Here is a 26,361-nt window from a genome sequence, read left to right on the forward strand (position 1 = left end):
CACTTATTTGTATAGGTAGCTGTAATACCTACTTCCAGCCTGTGGGAAAAGATTGCTTTCCTGAAATTATGTATAGGAAATGAATACACCAAAGCACTACCTGACCTGTCAGTATGTATGTATTTGATACAGTTGCAGAATTGAAACACATTTTGAATTATAAAAGAGCAGCTGCTTCCAGGAACAGTGAAACTGAGATTAGATACTCTTAGTTTTTAATGTTAGGAGCATTTAATTTTAGACATTTTATTTTGATTTTAAGACCTAAAAAAAGGTTTACTTTCACTGAAAGAACTGAACTGTTCCTCTTCTTCACTCTTTTTGCAATACACACAGGAAAGGTATACATGGGCTGACAAGTACAGCATGACTAATTCTTTTGTTAACAGCTCTATCAGAGCCTATTAACATTGCTCTGTGATGAAGGTTTGCTATCAAGACATGCAGATGGCTTTCTCTGCCCCTCAGATAGGTGGGATATCTCCTGAGTACATCCTACCAGGGTGAGGCCACAACAAAGAAAAGCTGCCAAGAAATGTATCTGAGTGTCTCGTTTAGCAAACTTTTACAAACCATAGGTCAACCATTTAAAATGTAATTAGTTTTAGTCCCTTTTTAGTTTGATATTACACCACCTATGCTTTAAATCCACTCTCAACATTTACGAAGAGACAGGTTAAGATGATACACATACTGTCATTTCTAGGTGTGCTTGATTTAAAAAACAAATAAATTACAAATTAAGTATTAAAGCAAACTTGCATTTTAAGCTTAATCTCTCTTTATTAGTCTACCTACCCATCTTTTTCTTTTGTGTGGTCTTACAGCTAAGATTATTAAAATACATCATAAGTTACAGTTGCTTCCTAATCTTTCCAAAGCCTGTATGGTTTGTAATAGCTCATACAGAGACTTGAATTTCTCAAGATTGCGAGAATTAGAACTCATGTTACGTGTCTTTATTTTTCCTTTTCTTTGTTTTTCTGGTAGACCTGAGAGGAAGTTTATACCTCCTTTTTCTTTTTTTTTATAGAGTACATTTCTGTTGTGTCCAAAGCACCATTTTGCAGATTTAATTTTTTATCAACAGATCATGAGTATTTTTCTTGTTCAACTTCAAAGACTTAATCATCCCCAAAAAACCCTAGACTGAGTAAAAATTGTTATACATAGGGCTTTGCACATATACTTTAATACTACCAAAGTGAAACTGTAAAATGCACCAAGAAAATGTGGGTAGAAACCATGTAATACATTCTTTCAAGAGCTAATAGAGTTGGATGTGAATAATTTCTAAATAGCGTAGGGATGTACTTCCATCAAGTGTTCTGTACAGTGGAATCTGTCCTTTTCAGGTAAGAGCAAGGTCGTACTCAATTCATGCTTGCCATATGAACTTCAAATGCATAAGGAATTTAAAGGTTTTCTCTTACTGTAGGAAATTACTGGAAGTGAGGGTGTTTTTTCTGTTAAAGTAGCGGCAAGACAACATTAAAAACTTTTTTTCCAGAGGACTAACCAAGAAATCTTACATTTGTGTCAAGCTTACTTCTTACATTACAGAAGAACTTACTGTTAGGATCATGCACACTATTCTATTAGGCAATGATGCTGAAACAAATTAATATGTTTAATAGAAACAGGGGTATGATAAAGTACTCTGCAGACCTTAAATAAAAAGTATTTGAAGATGATTTTACAAAGAATAAGGAAACTTGTCTACACAGTGAAATTGACTATCATGTCTGTAATAAAGTAGGCTTATGTGCCCTAAATAAATTGAATTGCCGTCTATATGAAGGTGTTGCAAAATAATTGCTCTGTTTTGCAATAAATCTTCACTTACTATGCCTTACTGTCCACCTGCAGACCCAGCATTGTTCATTTTACTCTATATGCAATGGAGTAAATCTGCAATTAAATTAAATCTGCAATTATGAAATGAATTGGACCCTTGCCATTATCACAGCAAACCTCCTATCTTCATTTCAACTTCATTGAATTCAGACTTGGTGAAGTTCCAGTGACAGTATGTTCTGGTATAGTAAGGACATGTAATCTTACTTGCTGACATGCTTTCACAGGAGAAGCTTTTGGGTTATGGCTGCAGGAAACAGATTTATAAAGTATTTAGTACTGAAAGGTAGGACCTTTCAATTTAGTTTAGGGGATTAGGATTCCCTAAAAATTATGTGATGCTTCAGTAGAGAACACTCTGTTCTGTTCTTGTCTGCATCTTACAACAATTAAATATGTTTACAAGTATGCTCCCAGGGTCCCAGTGTAGTTGAGGATCCCCTGTGGCATACACATATTGCACAAAAATTCAGTGAATTGCAACCATTTATATAAAACTTAATGTCAGACAAGTCTGGCAGTGTCCTGAGCAGCTGAAAGACCTTATAAGAAAAAGCATTAGTCAATCTTAACTGTAAAGAAAAGTTACAATCTTTAGTCTAGTACCCTACTGATTTCCATTTTTTTGTCTCTATAATGGAACAATAAAACACATGTAGATTTGATTTTAATACCGTGGAGTTGTAATAGAGTACACTGTAAAGTGATCAGAGGAAATCATGAGGCCTAGGCAGCCTTCACTAGCTGTTAACTGTATGGTTTAACACTCCAAAAAGCGGCAGTATTGTAATGTCCTTGAATGTATCATTGATCATCCACAACTGTCTTTTTATATGTGAATTCCAGGCGGAAATCTGGGTTTTTTTTCCCCTCCTTTTGTCTCCTGTTCAAGAGTTTAAAGTCTATACATTTCTAGAGCCTGAAAAAGCTTGTTCATCTGCTGTCACTTTACAGCAGTTGGGTTTTGTGGGGTTGTAGCAGTATGTGTGCAAGGGCAGCTAGGTGGGTTGGGTAGGCTCCTGCCATCAAATTCTTATTAATGAAGGGTGACAAGTTCATATAACAAGTATTAATTGTACAGGATGAAAGCTCTTAAATTCCTTCATGATATTTAATTTAGTCTTTTTTCAGGAATGTTTCTTAGAGTTTATCACTTTTCATATCTGTGTGAATTTGTAGCTTTTTTTTCTTTCTGTTTAGTATACTTTGGATATTCTTATTGCCAAGTGCGAAGGTACATACTGCATTTCTGAATAATTTAATTAGAGTAAATGAGTAAAGAAGTGCTGGAAAAGCTGATTTCAGCTACTGTGTCAAGTCTTGGATTTTGTACTTATCTGTTTATCAAATCACTTGGAGACTGACCAAACTTTGTTTTAAAGGTGTTGTTATTTGTGTTGAAGTCATGGTGTAGGACTTTTCTGCTTAAAAACCTTCTCTTAGTTTTTTTCTCTAGCAGCATTTTGCTTCATTTTCTTTATCTTAAATGTAGTATTCATCTCAAGACTGCAGCCTAAAAATACAGTAAGGTGGTAAATATAAGACAAGAAAAAGAGTTAAGGAGAATGGGTGACAAACAGGAGGAGCTGGAAGCCATCGTGCAGCAGGAAAGCTGTGATGTAGTCACCATCATGGAAATGTGGTGGGATGACTCACATGTCTAGAGTGTTGCAATGGATGGCTTCAAGCTCTTCAGAAGGGACAGGTGAGGAAGGAGAGGGAGTGGGATGGCACTGTACGTTAGGGAGTATTTTGACTGTGTAGAGCTCAAGGATAGTGATGATAAGGTTGAATGCCTGTGGGTAAGAAACAGGGGGAAGGCTAACAGGGCAGACATCCTGGGAGTCCATTATAGACCACCCAACCAGGATGAAGGGGTGGATGAATTATTCTATAAGTGACTGGCTGATGTTTCATGATCATCAACTCTTATTCCCGTGGGAGACTTTAACCTGCTGCATGTCTGCTGGCAACTCAACAGAGCAGAGGCTGTCTAGGAGGTTCCTGGAGTGTGTGGAAGATAACACAGCTGGTGAGCGAGCCTGCCAGGGGTGGTGCCCCACCAGACCTTCTGTTTACAAACAGAGAAGGGCCGGTGAGAGATGTGGTGTTTGGAACCATTTTGGGCAGAGCGAAATGTGAAATGATAGTTTTCAATACTCCGTAAAGTAAAAAAGGAGGTCAACAAAACATTAACCTTGGGCTTCTGGAGAGCAGACTTTGGCCTGTTCAGGATGCTGGTTCAGAAAGCCCCTTTGGAGGCAACCCTTAAAAACAAAGGGACCCAGGAAGGCTGAACATTTTTTAAGAAAGAAGGTGCAGGAGCAGGCTGTCCCTATGTGCTGAAAGACGAGCTGGTGGGCAAGAAGACTGGCCTGGCTGAGCAGAAAGCTTTCACAAGAACTCAGGATAAAAAAAGAGGATGTAGGATCTTTGGAATAAGAGACAGGCAACTCAGGATGTGTTTAAGGATGTTGTTAGGTAATGCAGAAAGAAAACTAGACAGGCAAAAGCTTAATCTGGCCACTTCTGCAAATGATAATAAAAAATGTTTTTATAAATACATCAATAGCAAAAGGAGGGGCAAGGGAAACCTCCATTCTTTATTGGATGTGGCAGCAGGGAATATAGTCATCAAAGACGAGAAAAATGCTGAGATACTTAATGCATTCTTTACCTCAGTCTTCAACAGACAGACTGTCCTAGTTAGGACAGCTGAGACCAGTTCATCATGGTATGGGTGTAACCCAAAACTGTGTATTCTATAGCCTTCCATGCCATTTCCCAGAAAATTGTTAGCAGTAGAGGCCTGTAGATGTTCCTGTCCTCATACCCTTTTATGGAATTCCCTGCTCTGAGGGAAGGACTGAGCATTCCTACCTGAACTGGAGAATATATAAACTTGGAGTTTTGGAACCTTTTTACCACTCGTGGGATCCAGAGGAGGACAGCAGCTCACTGCTCTCGGCCACACTGAGACCACCACCCTCGACTGGACTGCAATCACCATTTTGACCGGACTGCAACAGCTCTCCCACCAGCAGGTTTTTCTGCTCTCCCTTTACTTTGGACTCAGGGGGTGCCCGGGGAACACCGTTTTGTTCATGTCCCAGGGTGCTGGGTTGTACATTTGGGTTTTTGTGGATTGAAACCGGTTGTTTGTCTGTACAATCATACTTGTGTTGTTTTGTTAAATTGTTATTCTGACTTGTGGTCTCTCTTTTGAGTTGAATTCATTTCCCCTGCTGGTTCACCTTTAAACCAGCACACAGACCTATTATCCTCAGGGCAACCAGCCCCCTGAGGTGGTAGACAGGGACAGGGAGCAGAACAGACCCTCTGCAAACCATGAGAAAGTAATTAGTGACCTGCTGAGCCACTTAGATGCTCACAAGTCTATGGGACTGGATGGGATAGAAGGGTACTGAGGTACTGAGGGAGCTGGTGGAAGAGCTCAGCAAGTCACTCTCCATCGTCTGTCTTCAGTCCTGGCTAACCAGGGATGTCCCAGATTACTGGAGGTTGGCCTATGTAACACCCACCCACAAGAAGGACCAGAAGAAGGATCTGGGAAACTACAGGCCTGTCAGCCTGCCCTTGGTGCTCAGCAAGGTTTTGGAATAGATCATCTTGAGTGCCATCACATGGCACATACAGAACAACCAAGGCATCAGACCCAGCCAGCACAGGTTTAGGAAAGGCTGGTCCTGCATGACCAACCTGATCTCCTTTTACCAGGTAACCCGCCTGGTGGATGAGGGGAAGGCTGTGGATGTGGTCTACCTGGACTTCAGCAAAGCCTTTGACACTGTCTCCCATACCATACTCCTGAAAAAGCTGGCAGCCCATGGCTTGGACAGGGGTACTCTCTGCTTGGTTAAGAACTGGATGGATGGATGGGCCCAGAGAGTGGTGGTGAACAAGGGGATCGAGTCTACCATTAACACGTTTGCAGATGACACCACCAATCTACTGGAGGGTAGGAAAGCTCTGTGGAGGGATCTGGACAGGCTGGATCAATGAGCCAAGATCAGTGGCATGAGGTTCAACAAAACTAAGTGCTGAGTCCTACACTTAGGCCACAACAATCCTATGCAGCACTACAGGCTGGGGGCAGACTGGCTGGGAAGTGGCCCAGTGGAAAAGGACCTGGGGGTACTGGTCAACAGCTGCTGAACATGAGCCAGCAGTGTGCCTAGGTGTCCAAGAAGGCCAATGGCATCCTGGTCTGTATCAGGACCGGTGTGGCTAGCAGGACCCGGGAAGTTATTCTTGCCGTGTAGTCAGCTCTGGTGAGGCCACACTTTGAGGGCTGTGTCCAGTTCTGGGCCCCTCTGTTCAGGAAGGACATTGAGGTTCTGGAGCAGGTCCAGAGAAGAACAACAAGGCTGGTGAAGGGTCTGGAGCACAAGTCCCATTAGAAGTGACTGAGGGAGCTGGGATTGTTTAGTCTGGAGCAAAGGAGAATCAGGAGAGACTTTTGAATTCTCTACAACTCCCTGAAAGGAGGCTGTAGCCACATGGGGGTTGTCCTCTCCTCCCAGACAACTAGTGATAGGAAAAGAGGACAGTCTCAAGCTGTGCCAGGAGAGGTTTTGTTGGACATTAGGAAGAATTTCTTCACAGGTGATCAAATGTTGGAATGGGCTTCCCAGAGAGGTGGTGAAGTTATCATCCCTGGTGATGTTTAAGGAAAGACCAGATGTGGCACTTAGTGCCATGGTCCAGTTAACAAGATGGTGTTTGTTTATAGGTTGGACTCGATGATCTCAGAGGTCTTTTCCAACCTAATTGATTCTCTGTGATTCTGTGTTAGGCTACAATTGTATTATTATTTTTTTGCCCTATAAGAAAGAGTCTCTTCCAGGCTGGTCACCCTAGTAATCTTTGCCTATTCTAGTTCAAATCTGTATCTTGCATGTAACTACATACCATCTTGTGTAATTCCCCCAAAGGCTGTGTACTCTGTGTTCCTGTTTAATCAACTGAGAATGTAAAATAGCACACGTGCTGGTTTAGATTGAGGTAGGGTAAAAAACATGACATAAGAGGCAGAAAACCACACTGTGATCAGCAAACCAGAGTTGCTTTCCAATTTGGACTGCGTTAGCAAGAAAAAGTCTGATGCTGAGGATGCTATTTCATACATAAGGCTGAAACAATCACTGTTTGGTAGCACCAAAAAACATATATAATCCTGCTTCCTTCCCACTGCTCTCTCTGCACAGTTCTACCCTCTGTGTTGGTTCTTAGTCTTCATCCTTAGTATCAGTCTGAATCACTTGCAAGGCAATTCAAGTGACCAGGCTGGTGTAAAGCTGTTTCATTGCATTGACTTTCAAACTTTTTGCAAGAGCTTAAAGGTGAGGTGAGGGTGACCCTTCCTGCTATTAGACTGGCTTGCCTAGAGACTTATCAGAAGTTGCAGCTTTAGTTTAAACATGATCTTTATGCAAATGCATACAGATGGTAAAAATAATTTCCTTTAAGGTGAGGAAAAGGAATTTGCTGGTAGTCTGTCTGTTACAGACACTAATGGTAATAGGGAGATTTATCTGCATTTATGACTCCTTTCGCAGAAGGCAAATGGTCGAGTTAGGCAGTTTTACTGCAAAACTATCTGCTAAAAATTGCTCAGTAATTTGGTTCCGTTTATTTTTGTTTTTGTTTTCAGTGAAGGGAGCAATCTTACCCCTGCTCATCATTACCCTGACTTCAGATTTAAGACGTATGCACCTCTTGCCTTCCGCTATTTCAGAGAACTTTTTGGTATCAAGCCTGATGATTATTTGGTAAGAGCTTGCAGTTTTCCTTTGAGTTACAAGTTATTATAAGTATACTAGCTTCACAGTGACAGAAAAGGGTGCTTAAAGTGTGCCTAAATAAGTAGTAAATTTTGTATGTGAAGGGGTTTACAACTAGTGAATATTTTTAGTGATGTAGAAAAATTCTTTGTCTTTGAGACAATTTACATTAAAAACCTACTTTATCAATTGACTAGAATAACTTCCGTATCATTCAGGTAACTTTTTCTAGAGAAGTTACAATCAGCACTTGTGGACTTCTATTAAATCAATTCTAAGAAATTACTCTTATGTTATCTGTGCTACTTATTAACTTCATTACAAAAGTGATGTCTGCATGTGTTCCTGTCTAGCCTTGAGAAATGTGGATGGCAGACTAAAAATTAAGCATTTATAATATCTCCTTTTTTCTCTCTATTTTATAATTTGAAGACTTATTCTTTCACAGTATTCAGCGGTTTACATGAGAAAAAAGGTGATACATTTGCTGCCATTGTAAAAGCAGGCTTTACTTGGTGGAACCACTTTGTACACTGCCTGGAGAAGTATCCACTATTTTACTTCTCCTGTAGTTCTGCTTTTGGAAGGGTAGTGTGAAAGCAAAGAGCTTGTTTTCTAGATGTTTGCCCCATGTTTAATTTGTCTCATAGTGGACGACCCAACAAATGAATCACAATACAAATTAGCACTTTTACATGTCAGAGTTTTATTGTTCATTTTTTTGAATGAGTTTTTAAATCTTTTTGTTCTGTTATTGATAACTGCTTCTGTAAAACCAAATTATTTTGAAAGGGCTTGAATGAATAAAAAAGAAAAATTGAATAAAGTGTGCTGAAACATTACTTAAAATACTACTAAATATATTACTTTTGTTGTGTTCAAGTGCATTATAAAATTTTTGTTTTTTTTTTCTTTTATAGACAATAAACCTAAAAGCAGAACTTAATTGGTTTTGCTTTTATTTAGGTTGAATATAGATGTCCTATTTTAGTTCTTTAGTAGTATGTATGGATTTTGTATTACTAGTCTTCATGACCATAGTTCTATATAAAAACAGATAATTCCTTTGAGTTATAAATGGTAGTAGCAAGGAAATACAGTTGGAGTTTTATAAATCATAGAATCATAGAATGGCTTGGGTTAGGAGGGACGTAAAAAGCACCAAGTTCCAACCCTCATGCTGTGGGCAGGAATACCTTCCACTAGACCAGACTGATCAAAGCCCCTCCAGCCTGGTCTTGAACACTTCCAGGGATGGGACATCCACAACTTCTCTAGGCCACATGTTCCAGTGCTTCACCGCACTCACAGTGAAGAATTTCTTCTTTGTGTCTGCTCTAAAACTACTCCAGGTGGGGTCTCACCACAGCAGAGTAGAGGGGAAGAATCACATCCCTCTACCTGCTGTCACAGTTCTTTTGATGAAGCCCAGGATGCTGTTGGCTTTCTGAGCTGCATGTGTACACTGCCAAGAGAATTACTCTCAATCCATTCTTCTCTCAGCATGTGCTTGTGATCGGGATTTCCACAACCCAACCGCAGGACCTTGCACTTGGCCTCATTGAACTTCATGAGGTTTGCACAGGCCCACTCTCAAGGCTGTCACAGTTCCTCTGGATGGCATCCCTTCCTTCCAGTGTGTGAGCCACACCACTCAGCTTGGTGGTGTTGGCAAACTTGCTGAGGGCGCACTTGTCCATGTGACCAACAAAGATGTTAAACACCACCAGTCCCAAAACCAGTCCTTGAGGAATGCCACTTGTCACTGGACAACAAGCCATTGACCAGAACTCTTTGAGTGCAACCAGTTCCTTACCCACTGAGTGGTCTGTCCATCAAATAAATCATGCCTCTCCACTTTAGAGACAAGGATGTCGTGTGACAGAAGTGTCCTTATGTAATATGTTGTTTATCTATCTCTTTTTATGGACTCAGCAAAAGATGAAGTATGCGGGCTGTGTTGCCACCTGCTAAAAAGACTCTGCTTCCTAGATTAAAGCTGTTATCACCTGCAACTTCTTTTCCATTTAAGGAAGCCTTTGCAGTAGCAGAAGTTAAATATTACAGAAAGACTGCTTGCTGTGAAAAAGCAATTTGTGACACTCAGTTGCACAGCAAAAAACATAAGTGGTATGTGGTAAGTGGTAAGTGATAGTCCAACTGTGGCTGAATGGGCAAGGGAAGTAAAATAAGATGAAGAGAAATTACAGCAAGCGTATGTGAGTTTACACTATTAATTTGAAGTGAAAAAGCCCAAAGATTCACAATTTCACCTTTCCAAGGAAGTTAAGTGGTAATGCACTATAGAAGTCAGACTTGTTAACAAGGGTAAATACATTTGAACAGCTGGTAGAATTAAGTTGTCACTGGAAACTTTGTGGAGCACTGGCATTTTGCATCTAAATGTCTTGATCATGAAGTACTCAGTTGTCAGGGTCTTGGGGATTTTCTTACTTTTCCATTTTGATTTGGCTTTCATAAGTGTCCAGCCAAAATTAGCTGGTCCCTGCATAGCAGCACTTGATGGGTAGATTTCTGTTTTACAGGACTAAGCACAACTGTAGAATGACCTGCACAGACCGTAGGTTAACAACTTGTGCTTATTTATTGAGCTTTAATGTTTTAGGATAATTGGTTTTAAATGCTTACCTCAATGACAATGACTCATGAAGCTTTATATATTTTGGCAAGAAAAATGCAAGGGTTACAATACAACTGCTGGTTTGCTCTAAGGGTTTGTAGTGTTACAGATTGGTATGGCTGTTCTACCAGTAGAAAATTGTAACTATAGGATTAATAAGAAAGGCCTTTTGTATTAATTGGAACTGAGTGGACTGCAGAAGCAGGAAGAGGAACAGGAAACATTTTTATATCATGCAAAAGTTTCTTAAAAATTGCAAGCATGGGAAAAGCATCAGCATTAAGGCAGTGGTTTGAGTCCATAGGAAGCACGCTTCTCTAGTTCAAGTACTTACAAAAGAGCATATTGATTAGATTTTCTTGTATTACTTCTTTGCTGTCACCAGCCACTGAAGTCAATGGCAAAGCTCCAGGATGGATTTAATGAAAGCTTTTTTTAAAAAACAAAACTTTTTTTCTTGTGGAATTGCTCATCTCATCTCAAGCAATGTCCTAATATGCCAGATATTTGTTATTGAAACAGTTATTCCTTTTGCTTTGAGAAGACCAGAAAATACTGCATTGCTAAGAATAATTCCCTAGTGCTTACACTACTCACAGTTCACTTCCTGTGTAATTTTGTTTCTTGCAAAGACTGAACCCTTAAAATATTGGACCGTACAGTAAATCTCCAACTGTGTAAAATTGATGATATATAACAACAACAACAAACAAGGTGTGTGAATGAAAGTTTTTAGGTTTAATATAAACAGATTTTTCTATGATTTTGGGCTTAATGTCTCATCTCCATTTAGTCTGAATGAAATTTGAATTAATACTTTTTTCCTCCTTATTGTGATTGTAATTTTTAATGTGTCCTGTAGAAGAGAAAGCCTTTCTAAATATCCAAAATAATCCTCCTCCAAACCTCAATTTTTCTTACTTACTGGTATTGAGGCTTTTTCTGTTTCAAGCAGTTTTCAACCAGAAAACTACATTAGTATCTATACCAAGATTATTAACCTAATGGTTTCAATCCCAGTTTCACAGAATAGGATTTGCTTATTTGTCTACAGTGAGAAACCTCTACTCCAGGTGTGTTTGTCTAACATCTCTTGTACCTGTCTCCTTCATAAATGACTGTGAAGAGCAAAGAGTTGCAGTGCAATGTCTTCTTAAGGTTTCTGACTCAAGAATTTTCTATAGTGGCAGTGTGGGGATCAACTCCCTCCACCTCAACCACGTGCTTCACCCCAAGGGAATGTTCACCTGGTGCAGTGGGACATGAAGAGGAACTGTATGCTCAGCTGCCAGCTGCTCTTCCACGGTTGTGCAGTGTGTCCTGGGCAGAGTGGACTTTTACAACTGGCCTTTGAACGTCAGCCAAATTATGTGAACCAGCTTGCTCTACAGTAGTAGTGTTGCTACAGTTGAAGACCAAAGAATAAGCTTCCTGATTCTCTTGTGCCTATTTGAACCTGCAGTTCTTTGTTTAGACTTGTGTCTGGGTAATGCACGCATTGACAGTGAAAAACAATTTTTGTCTCTTCCAGTACTCAATCTGCAGTGAGCCTTTAATTGAATTATCCAACCCAGGTGCCAGTGGGTCCTTATTTTTTGTAACTAGAGATGACGAGTTCATCATCAAAACAGTTCAACACAAAGAGGCTGAGTTTCTTCAGAAGCTCTTACCAGGTTATTATATGGTAAGTAATTGAAGACTGTATTTTACTTGTATTTCTTCTGTTTCATGTCACACTTCTTAAGATTCAGTTTCATTTGTCTTGTAAACTTTCACTGGTTTTATCTGTATTTTTTGTAACATTTTTTATATTTTTATGTGCCTTTCAACTTTGTGCCCCAAACACCCAACAGAAAGAATAGATATAAATCAATAATATATTTAAGATAAGAATTGCTGTTCTTTTAGCATTCAAGATGAAGATGAATGTCATCATCTGATTTGATACCAAACTTTACTTCTAATAAGCTAGTAACAAATAAAGGTTTCTAGATTTCTAATTCAATTTTTTTCTCCGTTTTGTATTTGTCTACCCTCTGCATTTCACTCAGAGTGGACAAAGAAACTAGACCGGTCAGTTTCACTTTTGTTCCAAACTACTTCTGATTTCCATTTGTCTAAGTTTTACTTGGCTCCCTGCCAAGTCCCAGACCCAACACCAAAATACCTGCAGCACAGTGCTAAGGAAAAAAAAAAAAACCACGAAAAAACCAAACTAGCCAAACTTATATGAAAATAAATGTATTTATGTTATATACAATTATATACAGTTGAAATACCATGCACAACTCCAAGGAAAAGGGAAACGGAAGGGGGAAGGAAAAGGGAACAAAAACAAAATAAAATATACACGATCAATAACCCTCACACTCCTGCGGAAACAACTCGGTCATTTTGCACTAACCCTCAGTGTGTAAAGCCTCATGGAGACAAGGTTTCTGTTTTTCAAATAATGAGAACTACATTTGACCCAAACTTCTTCCAGCAGGTAGAATGCAAAGGTTGTTCAGATCAGATTAAATAAATTAAGTCTTTGGGATGCTTTTAGGTTTGGCCTAGTCTACACTTTGATAGTATGTGAGAAAGAGAAACCTGGCATCAATCTAGTTACTGCTCTGCTCTTGGCATATATAAGTTCCTGGGAAAATGGCAGTGTTTATGCTAGCTTTCTGAAATAGAGACCCACAAAGCAGATCAACTAGTCTAAGAAACTGTGCTGAATAAAAAGTCATACACAGTTTTCTTGAAGTTTGTTAATGTCCTTTGCTATGAAAAAAACCCTTTCTTAAGCATGGAAGTTTACTGAAAATAGACCTATCTAACAATATCTCTTTTGTTTTAGAATCTGAACCAGAATCCAAGGACTCTTCTACCTAAATTTTATGGGCTGTACTGCGTTCAGTCAGGAGGCATTAATATTAGAATTGTTGTCATGAACAATGTTTTGCCACGAGCCTTGAAAATGCATCTCACATACGACTTGAAAGGCTCCACATACAAACGGAGAGCATCAAGAAAAGAGAGGGAGAAGTCCAACCCTACATTCAAAGACTTGGATTTCTTGCAAGATATACATGAAGGGTTGTATTTTGACTCTGAAATGCACAGTGCACTAATGAAAACACTACAGCGGGACTGTCGAGTGAGTAAAAATTATTGACTATTTAATTTTCTGTGTTTACATCTGCTCTAGATTTACCTTGGCAAAACACAGAACAGAACATGGCTCTGTATGTTGCTTACTCCATTTGTTTTCCATGCTATTCAATGAGGGAAAACTATGGATGTCAGGCCACTGTTGAAGCCTGTATTTTAGTTGAGCTTTTGGCATCTGAGATCATAGAACGGAATGTCCCTATACTTCTTGAACACCAACAGGCCAGGGGCCATGAGCACTTCCCGGGGAAACTTGTTCCAGTGTTTGACCACCCTCTCACTACAGAACTTTTTCCTAATACCAATCTGAACTTCCCCAATGCAGCTTTAAGCTGTTCTCTTGCACTCTATCACCAAGCACCAGAGATCAGCACCACCCTTTCTACCGCTCTCATAAGGAAGTTGTAGACAGTAATGAGTCCCCCCACCTAGTCTTCTCTAAGCTGAGCAAATCTAATATCTTCATCTGCTCCTCACAATTCATGCCCTGTAGTCCTTTTACCATCTTTGTTGCCTCCTTTGGACAGGTATCCTCCTTACACTGTAGAGCCCAAAACTGCACACAGTACTTGAGGTGAGTCTGCGCCAGTGCCGAGTGTAGTGGGACAATCACCTCTTTCAAACCAGTTGGATGCACTGTGCTTAATGCACCCCAGGATACAGTTGGCCATTTTGGCCACCAGAGCACAGTGTTGACTCATTGAATTTATCATCTAGCACAACCCCAAGTTCCAGAGCTGTCCTCCTATTTCTCTGTATGTCCAGAATTGCACTGATCCACCTGTAGAAATAGAGATTAACACAGGAATGAAGTCCAGTAGATATTATGATGATAATGATGATGATGATTTCCACTAATTTGGAGATTTTAATTATTTTTTCCTGAGGCACAATTAGCCCTGTGGTACCATTGTTATGTATGATAGTCTGTATGTAGAGCTGCAAGCTTAGTACCCCTTCAGTAAATTGGCCTCTTTGTAAGTTAAGAAGAGCCAGGAATGAGAAGGCAGGCCTAGTGGCAGCAGTCTTATTTCTGGAGCAAAGTATTTTTTTCCTCAGCTGAAAGCCAGTGCTTAATGTTCGCATAACATTTTCAAGGCAGAAGAGGGATACATACCATTGCTCCTTGAGAGGGCCTTGGTGAATGGAATCAGTTCCTGTTATGCCAGAAAGAATTGTTGTAAAATGGGTTTCTTCTCTATAGCAAAGGTAAGAAAACATAAATTGGGAAAAGGGGGAGTTATCCAGGTTTCTGATTTTCCCAGGGTTCATAGGGTTGTGAAGAATAAAAAGTGGTTTTGTCTGAGGGGAATCTTAAGAGTTTCATAATAAAAAATCAGAATGGGTGGGCTGAACTCAACACAGAAAAGGCATCCCGAATATCAGAGTTTGTTGTTCGCTGCCACCTGTTGTTACGACCCGCCCCAGGAAAAGGGGGGGGAGGGGGTAACCCAGGTTTTATCAAAAATTCCTTTGGGGTGGATTAAAGGGAAACGACACTAAATAATCGGTGTATGAGAACATATATTGATAAGATTTATTTTAACAATTTTGAATCAACAGGTAAGTTAACATTTTTGGGTGCTGTCACAACCTTTCTGGGGAGGAGAAAAATGCACAGGGGAGAGAAAGGCAGGATAAGAGCAAGGGAGAGTAAGGGAAAGAAAAGCTGAGAGTGGACAGATGTCCATAGTCACCACCCACGGGGTCCAGCGATGATACTTGATAGTTGCAGCTTCCATGTCTGTCGGTTGAAGTGGTGGCCTTGATCTGCTGGGGGTGAAGGAGGGAAGCCCCCCCACTCCAAGAAGTTATGAATTATCATATCCGTGGTCAGTGTCACGGGCCATGCCTCCTGCCTCCAACCTCTCCCTGAGCCCTGCGCAAGAGCTGCTGTGTCTGCCCTGGTTCCCGCCCTTTTCCCCACTGGCGGGGGGATGGGCTTCTATGGGCCATCAGAGGTACAGTGCAACAGTCAAAAGCCTGCAAAAGTCTCCTAGAATGCATAAATCATCAAACACTTCAGTCTCTGACACCACCCCGTGATTTATGCATTCAATAATCTTTTGTCGTTCATTGTGAATCTTCTTTGTGGGCGGTGCTTTTCGTATAGTGGACAGGAAGACAGAAGAGTAAAGGAAAGGAAGAGATAGCCCCAATGCACTGCAATTCTCCTCTCTCAAAAAAAAACAAACTAATTTTATAATAACATAGTAAGCTAATTTGCATTAGTTACTCTCTCCACCCCGTGAGTAGTCATAGGGAATGTAATAGGATCTCAATGGCTACAATCAAATTTCTTAACATTAATGAGGTTACAAACATACACACAAATATTTGAAATTATACATCAAAAAACACTGAGTTACTTGGGAGCTGGTAAAAGGCTTTCTTATGTTTTCTTTTAGGCCTAAATTTAGTTCCATTTGTTAAATTTAACCAAATAGGAAATTCATTGCCTTTCAAGGTAGGAGGTTAATGTATATAATGCATATTTATGTGACTCTAAATATGCATAAATACTTGTACTAACTCCCAGGTTATATTTGGTTGAGTTTCTCAATCGAGAGAGATATTTAAAAAGACAAAATGAACTTGACAAAAAATCAAACTAACAGTACATCTTATATAATTTTACCAGTAAGTTGCTCATATAAAAGGAAAAACCACACAAGTTAACAATTATTAACAACTTGTTAATACAAGCAATTTTGGGAGTAGGGGAACACAAACACAATATTTGTGATAGGTTTTTACATATTGCAAAATTATTAAGATCATAACTTTTTTAAGGTAAAACACATACAACCAACCAATGTGGCAAAACAACAACAACAGCATAACTCTTCAGTCTTGTTGTTACTTCATGTTCTTATGTTTCATGCAGTTTGATTTCATCTGCTGGCAGGTTCCTGCAAAAAAAGAAAATCTGGTCCACTACGGACCCATTATTAAAAAGAAGGAATTATCTATTTATCCAACTCCTTTTCTTATCTGGCATAATGTTACTAGGGCAGTAATAATAGAGAAGTTTGGAACATGTTTTCTCCAAAAAACAAATAAACTCAGAGCATGCTGGAGTTCTTTTTTACTTCTCAGCATCTTTATTTGCTCTGGGGTGGCCAAGGTGTCAGGGGCAAAACACACTGTTACTTTTTCTGTGGGAATCTGAAGTCTCAGACTTTCTAAGTGGGTGATAGTACTTGTCTGAGTCTGGTCCTCTGTGGTGACATCAGCAATCTGGGCAATCAGTTCAGCTTTGTTATGTACAGCAGCTGTTTGTGAGCCAGTGTCAGCATCGAGGTAACTCACTGGCAGCTGCCACTGCCCATTAGGTTTATGGACAGACCATACTGTCCATGGTGAGTGTATAGGGACAACTACTCCTTGATCCTGCAATTCTTTAGTTTCTGGGGTAATGTTTTCACGTGCCCCTAAAGGAAGTGGGTAGGGTTTTACATTTGCTATTTTAGAAGGAGGTAGACTTGGAGCAGTTTGCAACAGACGGACAGAGGGGGATGGGAGACCAAACACCCATTCTCTCCCTCTGGCGTCTGTCCAGGCCCTCCCCTTTAGCAGATCTAACCCCAGGATGTTAGCTGGTAATGGTCCCACAATCATGATAGTTTCTGTGGCTGTCTCATCTCCAGGTAACCAGCATTTCACTCGAGCAGTGTACTGGGGTCGGGATTTGCCAAAAGCATCAGTTACCCATAACTTTTTTTTGTCTGGTTTAATGCCACACTGAATAGCAGCTTCAGTTTGGAGTGCTGAGACCTGTGCACCCGTGTCTACCACGAATGTAACCAAAGATTTAAAAGGGCCAAGAGGAAAAGTGATTACCAAATCTCCCTGGTTGTTTTCTGTAAGCTTTCTCTCATAAACCCACTGGCTATTATTTGGCTTATTTATTTGAGGGCAGTAAGTCCAGTTCCTTGACTCAGAACTGGTCAAACTGGTTAGTCCGGTTTCTGGAGAGGCTGAGGGGATCACAGTGTTGGACTCTTTAGAGGGGCTGCCCTTAGGGGGTGCCTTGTGCTCTTTGATCTTATCCCACTGCTTTATCAAGTATTCTAAATTAGCAGTGGGTAATTTATCCATCACTTCTCGAGGAATTCCTTTTGCAACACCTTCTCTCCACAGACTGTATCTCTTTCTCCCGCTAGATGACACATTTTGTTGACAAATACCTGGCGAGGCAGGTTTTTGGACTTTCCCTGCCCTCCTGCAGTGTATTCTCTGGCCATTGGTACCAGAGAGCCCCAGCTGCTGACCAGTAGCTATTAATTCTTGGGCTATTTCCAACCAGGTTATTCCTGATGGAGCACCCCTTCCTCTAGGTCTGGGGGTTGCCTTTATGCGCTCCTGTAATTGTTTAGCATAAACTTTTAGTGCATCAGGCAGGCCTCGAATTAAAACTGGAAATCTCTGTGGATCTGCCTCGAGTTCCATTGGGGAATTTCGTTGTGGGTCTAATAATTTTGTATGCATTAACTGAAGACATGCGGTTTTTTGTACACTTTTTACAATGTGGCCAATTGTGGGTGTTTTAATCGTGTAAGGATCTCCCCTTTCTATAGGGTCTAACCCACCTGCCCAGTAGGCAGCTCTCTGGGTCAGGGACCACGGGGCTCGGTTATCATTTGTGGTCAGGAAGACCCCTGGGCCCCAAAATCCTCTGGCCTCATCTTCACTTAATAAAATTCGGTCTCCCCCAGTAAGGGACACCCTCCACACATATTCAGTCTCTGATTCACTGGCCTTACGGCTGTATTTCTCCTGAATTCTGGCCAGTGCTTCCCCCGTGTACGGGGTAGTTCGTGTGGTAGTTTGCCTATTTGCCCCCTGGCCAGTGGTTTCAGTTTTAATGAGGGGACGCATATGTATTACCCCGTCCTCCGGGTAACTTTGCTTCAACTCCTCTAATTCCCCAGAGGGGTACAGGGATTTGTTAACATCTACCGGTTTAGGGTATTTTGAATGAATGTCTCGCAATTCACAATTTTTCATTTCCAGTATCTTTTTAAGCCTTTCATTTTGTTCCTCCTCATCTTGCAGAGCTGACCGAAGCAATGAGTTAATCTCTCTCTCTTTCTCCAGTGCCTGACGCTCCGCAGCTAACTGCAGGCGTTCTTTTCCTAATTGCTCCTGTAATGCCTTCATTGACTCCTGAAGAGATCTTATCACCTCACCGGTAGATTTTTGAATAGCTTCTTTTTCTAGTTGGTCCTGCAAAGATCTCATTGACTCTTGGAAAGATTCTATCACTTCACTTACAGATTTTTGAATAGCTGATTTTTGCTTTTGCACTGCTCTAAGGAACAAGCCTAAGACAGCACCCACAAAAAACAGTTCTAAACCAAGGGTAACTATCAGGAGGGAATAATCCCCATATAACTCAACCTGGGGTGTCATCCCCTTTGCTTCAATCATTAACCCAGCTTAGGTTAATGTCTTTCTCCCCCTTAACCCTCTGAGGGCTGGTTTGACTCTCTCCTGGAAAACCTTTCAACAGGTCCAGGTACCAGAGAACCTTTCAACAGGTCCAGGCCACACCAGGAAACCTTTCAACAGGTCTAATGTGCCCGGGTCACACCGAGAGGAGAAAAATTCTCACTATAATTTTACAACGAAGGGATAGTCACCATTTGACTCACCCTCGGTATCAGTTTTAGAATACACCGATTACTCCACCACATCCAAAGTATCCTGCCGACTACGCCAAAAATGTTACGACCCGCCCCAGGAAAAGGGGGGGGAGGGGGTAACCCAGGTTTTATCAAAAATTCCTTTGGGGTGGATTAAAGGGAAACGACACTAAATAATCGGTGTATGAGAACATATATTGATAAGATTTATTTTAACAATTTTGAATCAACAGGTAAGTTAACATTTTTGGGTGCTGTCACAACCTTTCTGGGGAGGAGAAAAATGCACAGGGGAGAGAAAGGCAGGATAAGAGCAAGGGAGAGTAAGGGAAAGAAAAGCTGAGAGTGGACAGATGTCCATAGTCACCACCCACGGGGTCCAGCGATGATACTTGATAGTTGCAGCTTCCATGTCTGTCGGTTGAAGTGGTGGCCTTGATCTGCTGGGGGTGAAGGAGGGAAGCCCCCCCACTCCAAGAAGTTATGAATTATCATATCCGTGGTCAGTGTCACGGGCCATGCCTCCTGCCTCCAACCTCTCCCTGAGCCCTGCGCAAGAGCTGCTGTGTCTGCCCTGGTTCCCGCCCTTTTCCCCACTGGCGGGGGGATGGGCTTCTATGGGCCATCAGAGGTACAGTGCAACAGTCAAAAGCCTGCAAAAGTCTCCTAGAATGCATAAATCATCAAACACTTCAGTCTCTGACACCTGTGTAACAAGATGGAAAGCATTGTTTTTGCATATGACTAGAATATTTTGTTTAATTATCACAAAAGTCTGCAATGCCTGGTGATTGGTTTGTAAAGCTGGGTGACCTAATGTTCAGCTACATATTCAGTGTGAGACATTTATCTAACACCACACATTGTTCTTTCTGTAGCTTTTTGTAGTGAGTATTTCCTGAGCTCCTGCCATGTGTGATAATGCAGAATGCATCAGTATGTCACATCTGAGGATATGGATGCCCTTTTGTGCATCCCCCACTTGTCCAAGGTTTCTTACCCAGTCAAAGCCTGGGGGAATCTATTATATAGAAAATAATAAATGGAATCTAAAAGAGAGAACTGGGCTGAAAAATAAAATCAAAAATCAGTCATTTATTTGTTACATAAAAGGGACTCTTACTAGTTCTTTGAAAGTCTGGGTAAATTCTTCCTACATGTTATTTCAGTGCTGAACTAATATAATTTTTTTCAGTGTGTAATCTTAGATTAACAGCTCTGAAGTTAGTCTAGAGTTCGTCAAGGCCCAGTTAAATTTTAAAATTATTAAAAGAAAAAAAGGAAATTATAGTAACCAGTATCTATACATAAATACACATACATACATTGAAGTATATGTCTGTGTGTATCTGTAGATATACATACACATACTGGAAGTTATAAGTATGTAAAAAAATTAGCTTTTTTTCTATTCAAATAAGTTTTACTCTGTGTTATAAAACAAAAGGAGCAGACACTGCTATTTTTCATATAGCTGAATTTGCTCAACAAATGAAGTTGGATCTGACTACCTACCTTGTACTTCCGCCTTTAGACAGAGTAGAGATATTCCATCCATTTTGTGAAAGGGACTGTCTTGCCACTGGTTTTTACTGCCCACATGGCATTTGGATGGCTGCTCAGTGTGAGTGATAACTGATTAGCTTTTCAAGGCTTAAAAACTTGTCATCTGTTTTTACTCTGTGGTGGGTTGACCTTGCCTGGACATCAGGTGCCTACCAAGCCGCTCTATCACTCCCTTTCCCAGCTGGACAGGGGAGAGAAAAAATAAGATGGAAAACAACTCTGAAGTTGAGATAAGGCAGTATGATAAAGCTAAAGTGAAAGTTTGTGTCCACACAAGCAAAGAGAAAAAAAAATAGGTTTATTCTCTACTTCCCATCACCAAGCAATGTTCAGCCAGTTTCTGGGAAGCAGGGCTTCAACACATGTAGCAGTTGCTCTGGAGGGCAAACACTGTAAATAATAAATGCCTCCCCTTCCTCCTTCTTTCCTTAGCTTTTATATCTGAGCCAATGTCATATGGTATGGAATATTTCTTTGGTTAAATTGGGTCAGCTGGTCTTGTTGTGTCCCATCCCAGGATCTTGCCCACCCCCAGTCCTTGATGGGGGGGAATGCTGGAGAGATAGCACTGATGCTGTGCCAGTGCTGCTCAGCAGGAGCCAAAACGCTGGTGTGTTATCAACAGCTTTCTAGGTACCAGTGCAAAGCACAGCACTGTGAGGGCTCCTGTGGAAAAATTAACTCCATTTCAGCCAGTCTCAATACAGTCTCCACCCTTTATCCCATATGTTGCATTCCAGATTAAACTATAAACTGCCCAGAGTGGTTACATTTTTTATTTAAGACTTTTCAAAAGCCTTTTGGTTCATTATAACTTCTAATTAGCATCCACAGAAAAAGTCACACACTCTTCTCTAAGAGAAATTATTTTTAATTTACTGAGAAAAATAAGATATTTTGGCAAAAGGTTTTTAAAGGCGTTAAAATACAACCAAGAAAAAAGCATTTCACTAAAACATTCAGCACAAAGACCCATTCCACAGGAAACACCCACTAAAACAATCCATATAATAGCTTTAGTAAAACACAGTTCATTGGTTTTAAGTTACCCACAAGAGAAGGAAAAGAGTAAAAGAAACCTGATTAAAAGGTAAAGAAAGAGAGAAGGAGAGAAAGGAAAGGAAAAAATGGTTACCAACAGGATTCAATGATTCGCATGGTGCTGGCTGGAGAGGGAGAAGAGAGAGAGAGGAGAAGAAGAAGGAGACTGCATGGAGTCTCATGTATTTATAGAGTTCAGTTTTCCTCCCAGGCAGAATATGCAGTCAGTGCCTTCCAGGCCAGAGTGAGTTGTGCTGTAGCCAGTCACAAGCTGCAAGGGTGTGGTGTGGTTGGGCTACCAGGCAGCTCTGCCTTGACTGACAGTCTGGCTGCAGGGCCTGCAGCTCTACCGTGTGCTCTGCGTGGGCTGCAGGACTTGCCTTCTGACTCTGCCCTATGCCCTCAGCACAGGTCTGATGTGCAGGCCTTGCCATGGACTGGCAAGTCCAGGCCCAGCCCTTCCCCACATGCACACGCACACTCACAGTGAGTTGGTTCTGATCCATATCAATAATTCAGTGAGATTCAGATCCAGAATCTCACACCGTATCATTTGCATCATACTCAGTCCTCACATAAGTTATATATCTTCTAACTTTTCCATTGTGTTTATTTCTCAGTACAGAAATCCCTTCTTACCAACTACAACTTAAACTGTATCCTTAAACCATCTTTATACCCAAAATACAGATTTGTACATTTTCATTAACTACTATCCCCCATCCTATTACATATGGATATTATTTTCACATTTTGTGGGCTTCCTCCACCTCTCCAGATCCATGATTTGAGCTCCATTCCTCCGGATGGGTGTTCAGGACAGGAAACGCAGCACAATCGATTAGTGAGCACCAACTCCAGCCTGGTTTGGGTCATTGTTACCTACTCCTTGCTCCTCAGAAAATTCACTCTGAGTCAGTTTATATCATTCCTGTTACTTTATGTCCTGCAACATACAAATTACTTCACAGATTATTTTCCCCCCAAGGTTAAGTCTCCTTGAGGCACACACCCAGTCACCCAATCCCTCTGCATTATCCACCAAGTACACCCTGGTCCCTGAGCAGAGACAATCCCACAGATGGGTTTGCCTTTTCCCATGGGAGAAGAAACCCATACCAACCTCCCCAGCCACTTCCCCATTTATAGTACAGGGACCTTATTTCCTCCCACAGTGTGTAGGGGTTTGGTTTGGGCACAACCAGGGCAGTTGGGAGATCAGCTAAATTTGCATCCCAATGCTTCTGTGCCCCATTGCCTAACACTCCTAACATAGTCTTCAACAGTCCATTATACCTCTCAGTCTTCCCAGAGGCTTGTGGGTGATAAGGGATATGATAGATCCACTCAATGCCATGTTTCTTTGCCCAAGAACTTATGAGATTATTCCAAAAGTGAGTCCCATTATCTGATTCATTTCTCTCATGTCACCACAAAATGTGCCTTTCAAGGCCTAAGATAGTGTTTTGAGCAGTGGCCTGGTTTAGAGGATATGTTTCCAGCCAGCCAGTTGTTGCCTCCACCATGGTGAGTATGTAGGTCTTGCCTTGACTTGTTTGTGGTAGTGGTCCAATGTAGTCAATTTGCAAGGCCTCCCCATACTGGAAACTCAGCCACTGCACTCTATTCCAGGAAGATTTTACTCACATGGCTTGCTTGATTGCCACACATATTCCACATTCATGAATAAGCTGTGTGATCGCCTCCATGGTCAGGTCCAACCCTTGATATAAGTCCATCTGTATATTGCATCTTTTCCTAGATGTCCTGATGTTTCATGGGCCCATCAGGCTATAAATAGCCCGTCCTTCTGCTCCTAATCCAAGCCTACCTGGGCTATTCCAGTCTTGACAACCTTATCCACCTGTTTATTGTTCTGATGTTTTTCAGTGGTGTGACTTTTGGGTATGTGAGCATCTACCTGATGCACCTTCAGAGCAGTAGCCAAAACACTGGTGTGTTGTCAACACCTTTCTGGCTACCAGTGCAAACAGAGCACTGTGAGGTCTGCTGAGGGAAAATGAATTCCATCTCAGCCAGACCCAGTACATACTGTTACTTCAAAGTGAGAAAGTTAGTGTAGGCACTGGAATAAAGAATTTATTTAAGGAAGAAAATTTTTGATCTTCCCAGTATTTCAGGTCTAAGAAATTCACTTCTGTATTGCTTAAATTTGGATTATATTTTCATTGTTTATATTTGCAATCAGAATCAGGAAGCAATGGAGGTTTTTTCCTGCTTCTTTAATATGAAAATCCCTGGCTGATAGCCCCTCTCCTCCTTAAGTTCCATCACTAATTTTGGAGGCCTGACAGAATTCACAAGTGATGACAAAGATGGTGGTAGGGACCTGCTATGATATATGTCTGCTGTCATTGAATCACCTACCCCATCCAGCAATGGGCCCTCATTTTCCTTGGTCAGCCTCTTCCCACTAGCAGTAGAAGCCCTTCTTTGACATCTCTTGTCAGTCTCAACTCTATCTGAGCTTTGACTTCCTTGGCAATAGCTGTCATCCCTACCTGCTGAAGCAATGTTTCTCCATTTTTATCTTGCTTAGTTAAACTGGTCTCCTGATGCATCTGCTCAGCTGACACAAAATATCTTGATAGCTGATACGGAGCTCCTCCCCAGGGGAATGGAGTACTGCAGTGGTGGACCACTGCTGGAGTATCAGTCCCTTCAGCACTGGTGGAGAGATGCAAGACCTGCCCAATTAGAGAATGGAGTTGAGTAGGTTGTAATGATCTGTCATGTGCAAGTGCCTCCAGTGGCCACTCCAGATTACCTGTTTTGGGACAGGCGCTCTTTGATAGCATTGTCCAGCTCCTGCCTCCCTGGCTTGTTATGTTCACTCCCAAGGTGACAGGGTCTGAAAGCTCTGCTCGTAGACCATCTTGCAGGTTTTTGCACCTTAACTAAACCAAGGCATGTAACATTACAGTGTTCCCAAAGAACATTGTATAAAATTGTGATTTATTAAAGAATTCAGCAGATTCTCCAATTTTCAAACAAAATTCTGCTCATGAAAGAGACCAAGAATTGAGTGTTATGGCACGTAAGCAAGTACTAAATAAAAATAAAGTCACCAAAGACATTGAAAATGGTTTGAAGTGCATTTGAGGATTTCTTTCAAAGGAGCAGAAAATAAAACTCCACATCAAACCTAGCTGCTGTTGTGTTTTGTTATAAACACCTAACTCTGCAGAAATTGTTCTGGTTCAGAGGAATAATTCTGTGGGACAAAGGATAAGCTGTGGCACTTAAGTGGTGCATTAGATACAAATAACATCAGCATGAATCTGTATGAGAAAGGCTAGAAGTGAATTGACGGTAGCATTCGATATTTCATAGCTGATACAGAATCAGGCATCCATTATTATTTATTTGGTTTTTACTAGTGCTCTTACGCAGTTTAATAAATACAAATTACCTCTGTAGGTAGAAAGCATGTGGAAGACATCTATTCTGCTGGAATTTGCAGTCCAAACACACAAGTAACAGAGTTTGTCTTTTGCTCATTCCATGTTAAAAATGGAGATGGAGTTTTATAGAAGTACATGTCAAAAAATACTGTAGGAAAGCTATACTAGCACATCTCGTAAGAATATGGTCTAGTCATTTGATTTTGAAAGCACTCTTTATATCTTCCCTGTAATCCCTTAACATACAGAAGAATTGGTAATTGCTTATTAGAAGAAAAAACAAAGGAAGTCCCTTTTAAAAGACATGATATCATGGTTATTCAGAGATATTATTCTACAAACTGTTTCTCATCTAGTTACCTGAGAAAGCATATTGATATAACTTTATACAAGAGATATGTATTCCAAGTGATTCTGCATTTGTAAGATGTGAGCGTGTGAAGCATACAGAGATATGGCATGTTCTTGAATGTCAGCTAGTCATATGCAGGAATTTGGGATATTCTATTAATACTAACCCTTGTTTTGCTTTTCCAATTTCATCTGTTGCTGAATTCAAGAGAAAAAATAATTGAAAATGGCTAAAAGTACGGGTGCATGTAAACTCAGCTCTAATAACTGGGCAGATGGAAAAAAAAGATTCCAACTATTCTTCCTCATGCTCTTTACTTTGCTGTTAATGTCTACTTTGTAAGATGTTTACCTGTATGCACTCAGATAGCCTCTCTTTGTCAGGCCCTAGTACTTTTCTGTCCTCTTCATAACACTTTTACAGCAATATAAATATCGTAGAAGAAAATAAATTATGCAAATTAAGCAGAATATATTTATTTATCCTGAAATGTGGGATAAAACTCCCCAGCAAAATGGCAAAGTTATTATATTCTAAAAACTGAAGTTAAAATTTATTCCCCACCTATTTAAAAACATGGCGAGAAAGTGGGCCAGAGTATATAAAAGCACTAGTGATTTTCATTTGTTACTTAAAAATAACTTGTTTTCTTAATGAATCATATTTGAGAGCTGTCCTGTAGATTCAAAACTAGTTCTTCTTAGTTAACTTTGTGACCTTAGGGATCCTGTCACATTTAAAACTACGTTAAGAAATGTTTTACGCAAACAGACAAGACAACTCACTGTAAAACTGGGGAATTTTATTTTGCAGTGGTTAATTAGATTTTTGTATCTATAGGAAGGGTATTTTTTGAGCTATCAGCTGAAGT

At 40.6% G+C, this 26,361-nt stretch overlaps 1 protein-coding gene across 6 annotated transcripts in view; it reads left to right on the forward strand.

Moving 5' to 3' along the window:
- The window catches only part of PIP5K1B (phosphatidylinositol-4-phosphate 5-kinase type 1 beta), a 113,208-nt gene that overhangs the window by 55,735 nt on the left and 31,112 nt on the right, over nt 1-26,361 (forward strand). For all 6 annotated transcript variants that reach the window (XM_051801456.1, XM_051801457.1, XM_051801459.1 and 3 more), the window contains 3 exons: nt 7,532-7,649; nt 11,834-11,986; nt 13,145-13,444. In XM_051801456.1, the coding sequence (XP_051657416.1) occupies nt 7,532-7,649; nt 11,834-11,986; nt 13,145-13,444 (571 nt within the window). The remainder of the gene's footprint in view (nt 1-7,531; nt 7,650-11,833; nt 11,987-13,144; nt 13,445-26,361) is intronic.

This window comes from Manacus candei, unplaced genomic scaffold (genome assembly GCF_025592945.1).
Source record: "Manacus candei isolate 608988 ecotype Guabito, Panama unplaced genomic scaffold, ASM2559294v1 h1tg000051l, whole genome shotgun sequence".
Lineage (NCBI taxonomy): Eukaryota > Metazoa > Chordata > Aves > Passeriformes > Pipridae > Manacus > Manacus candei.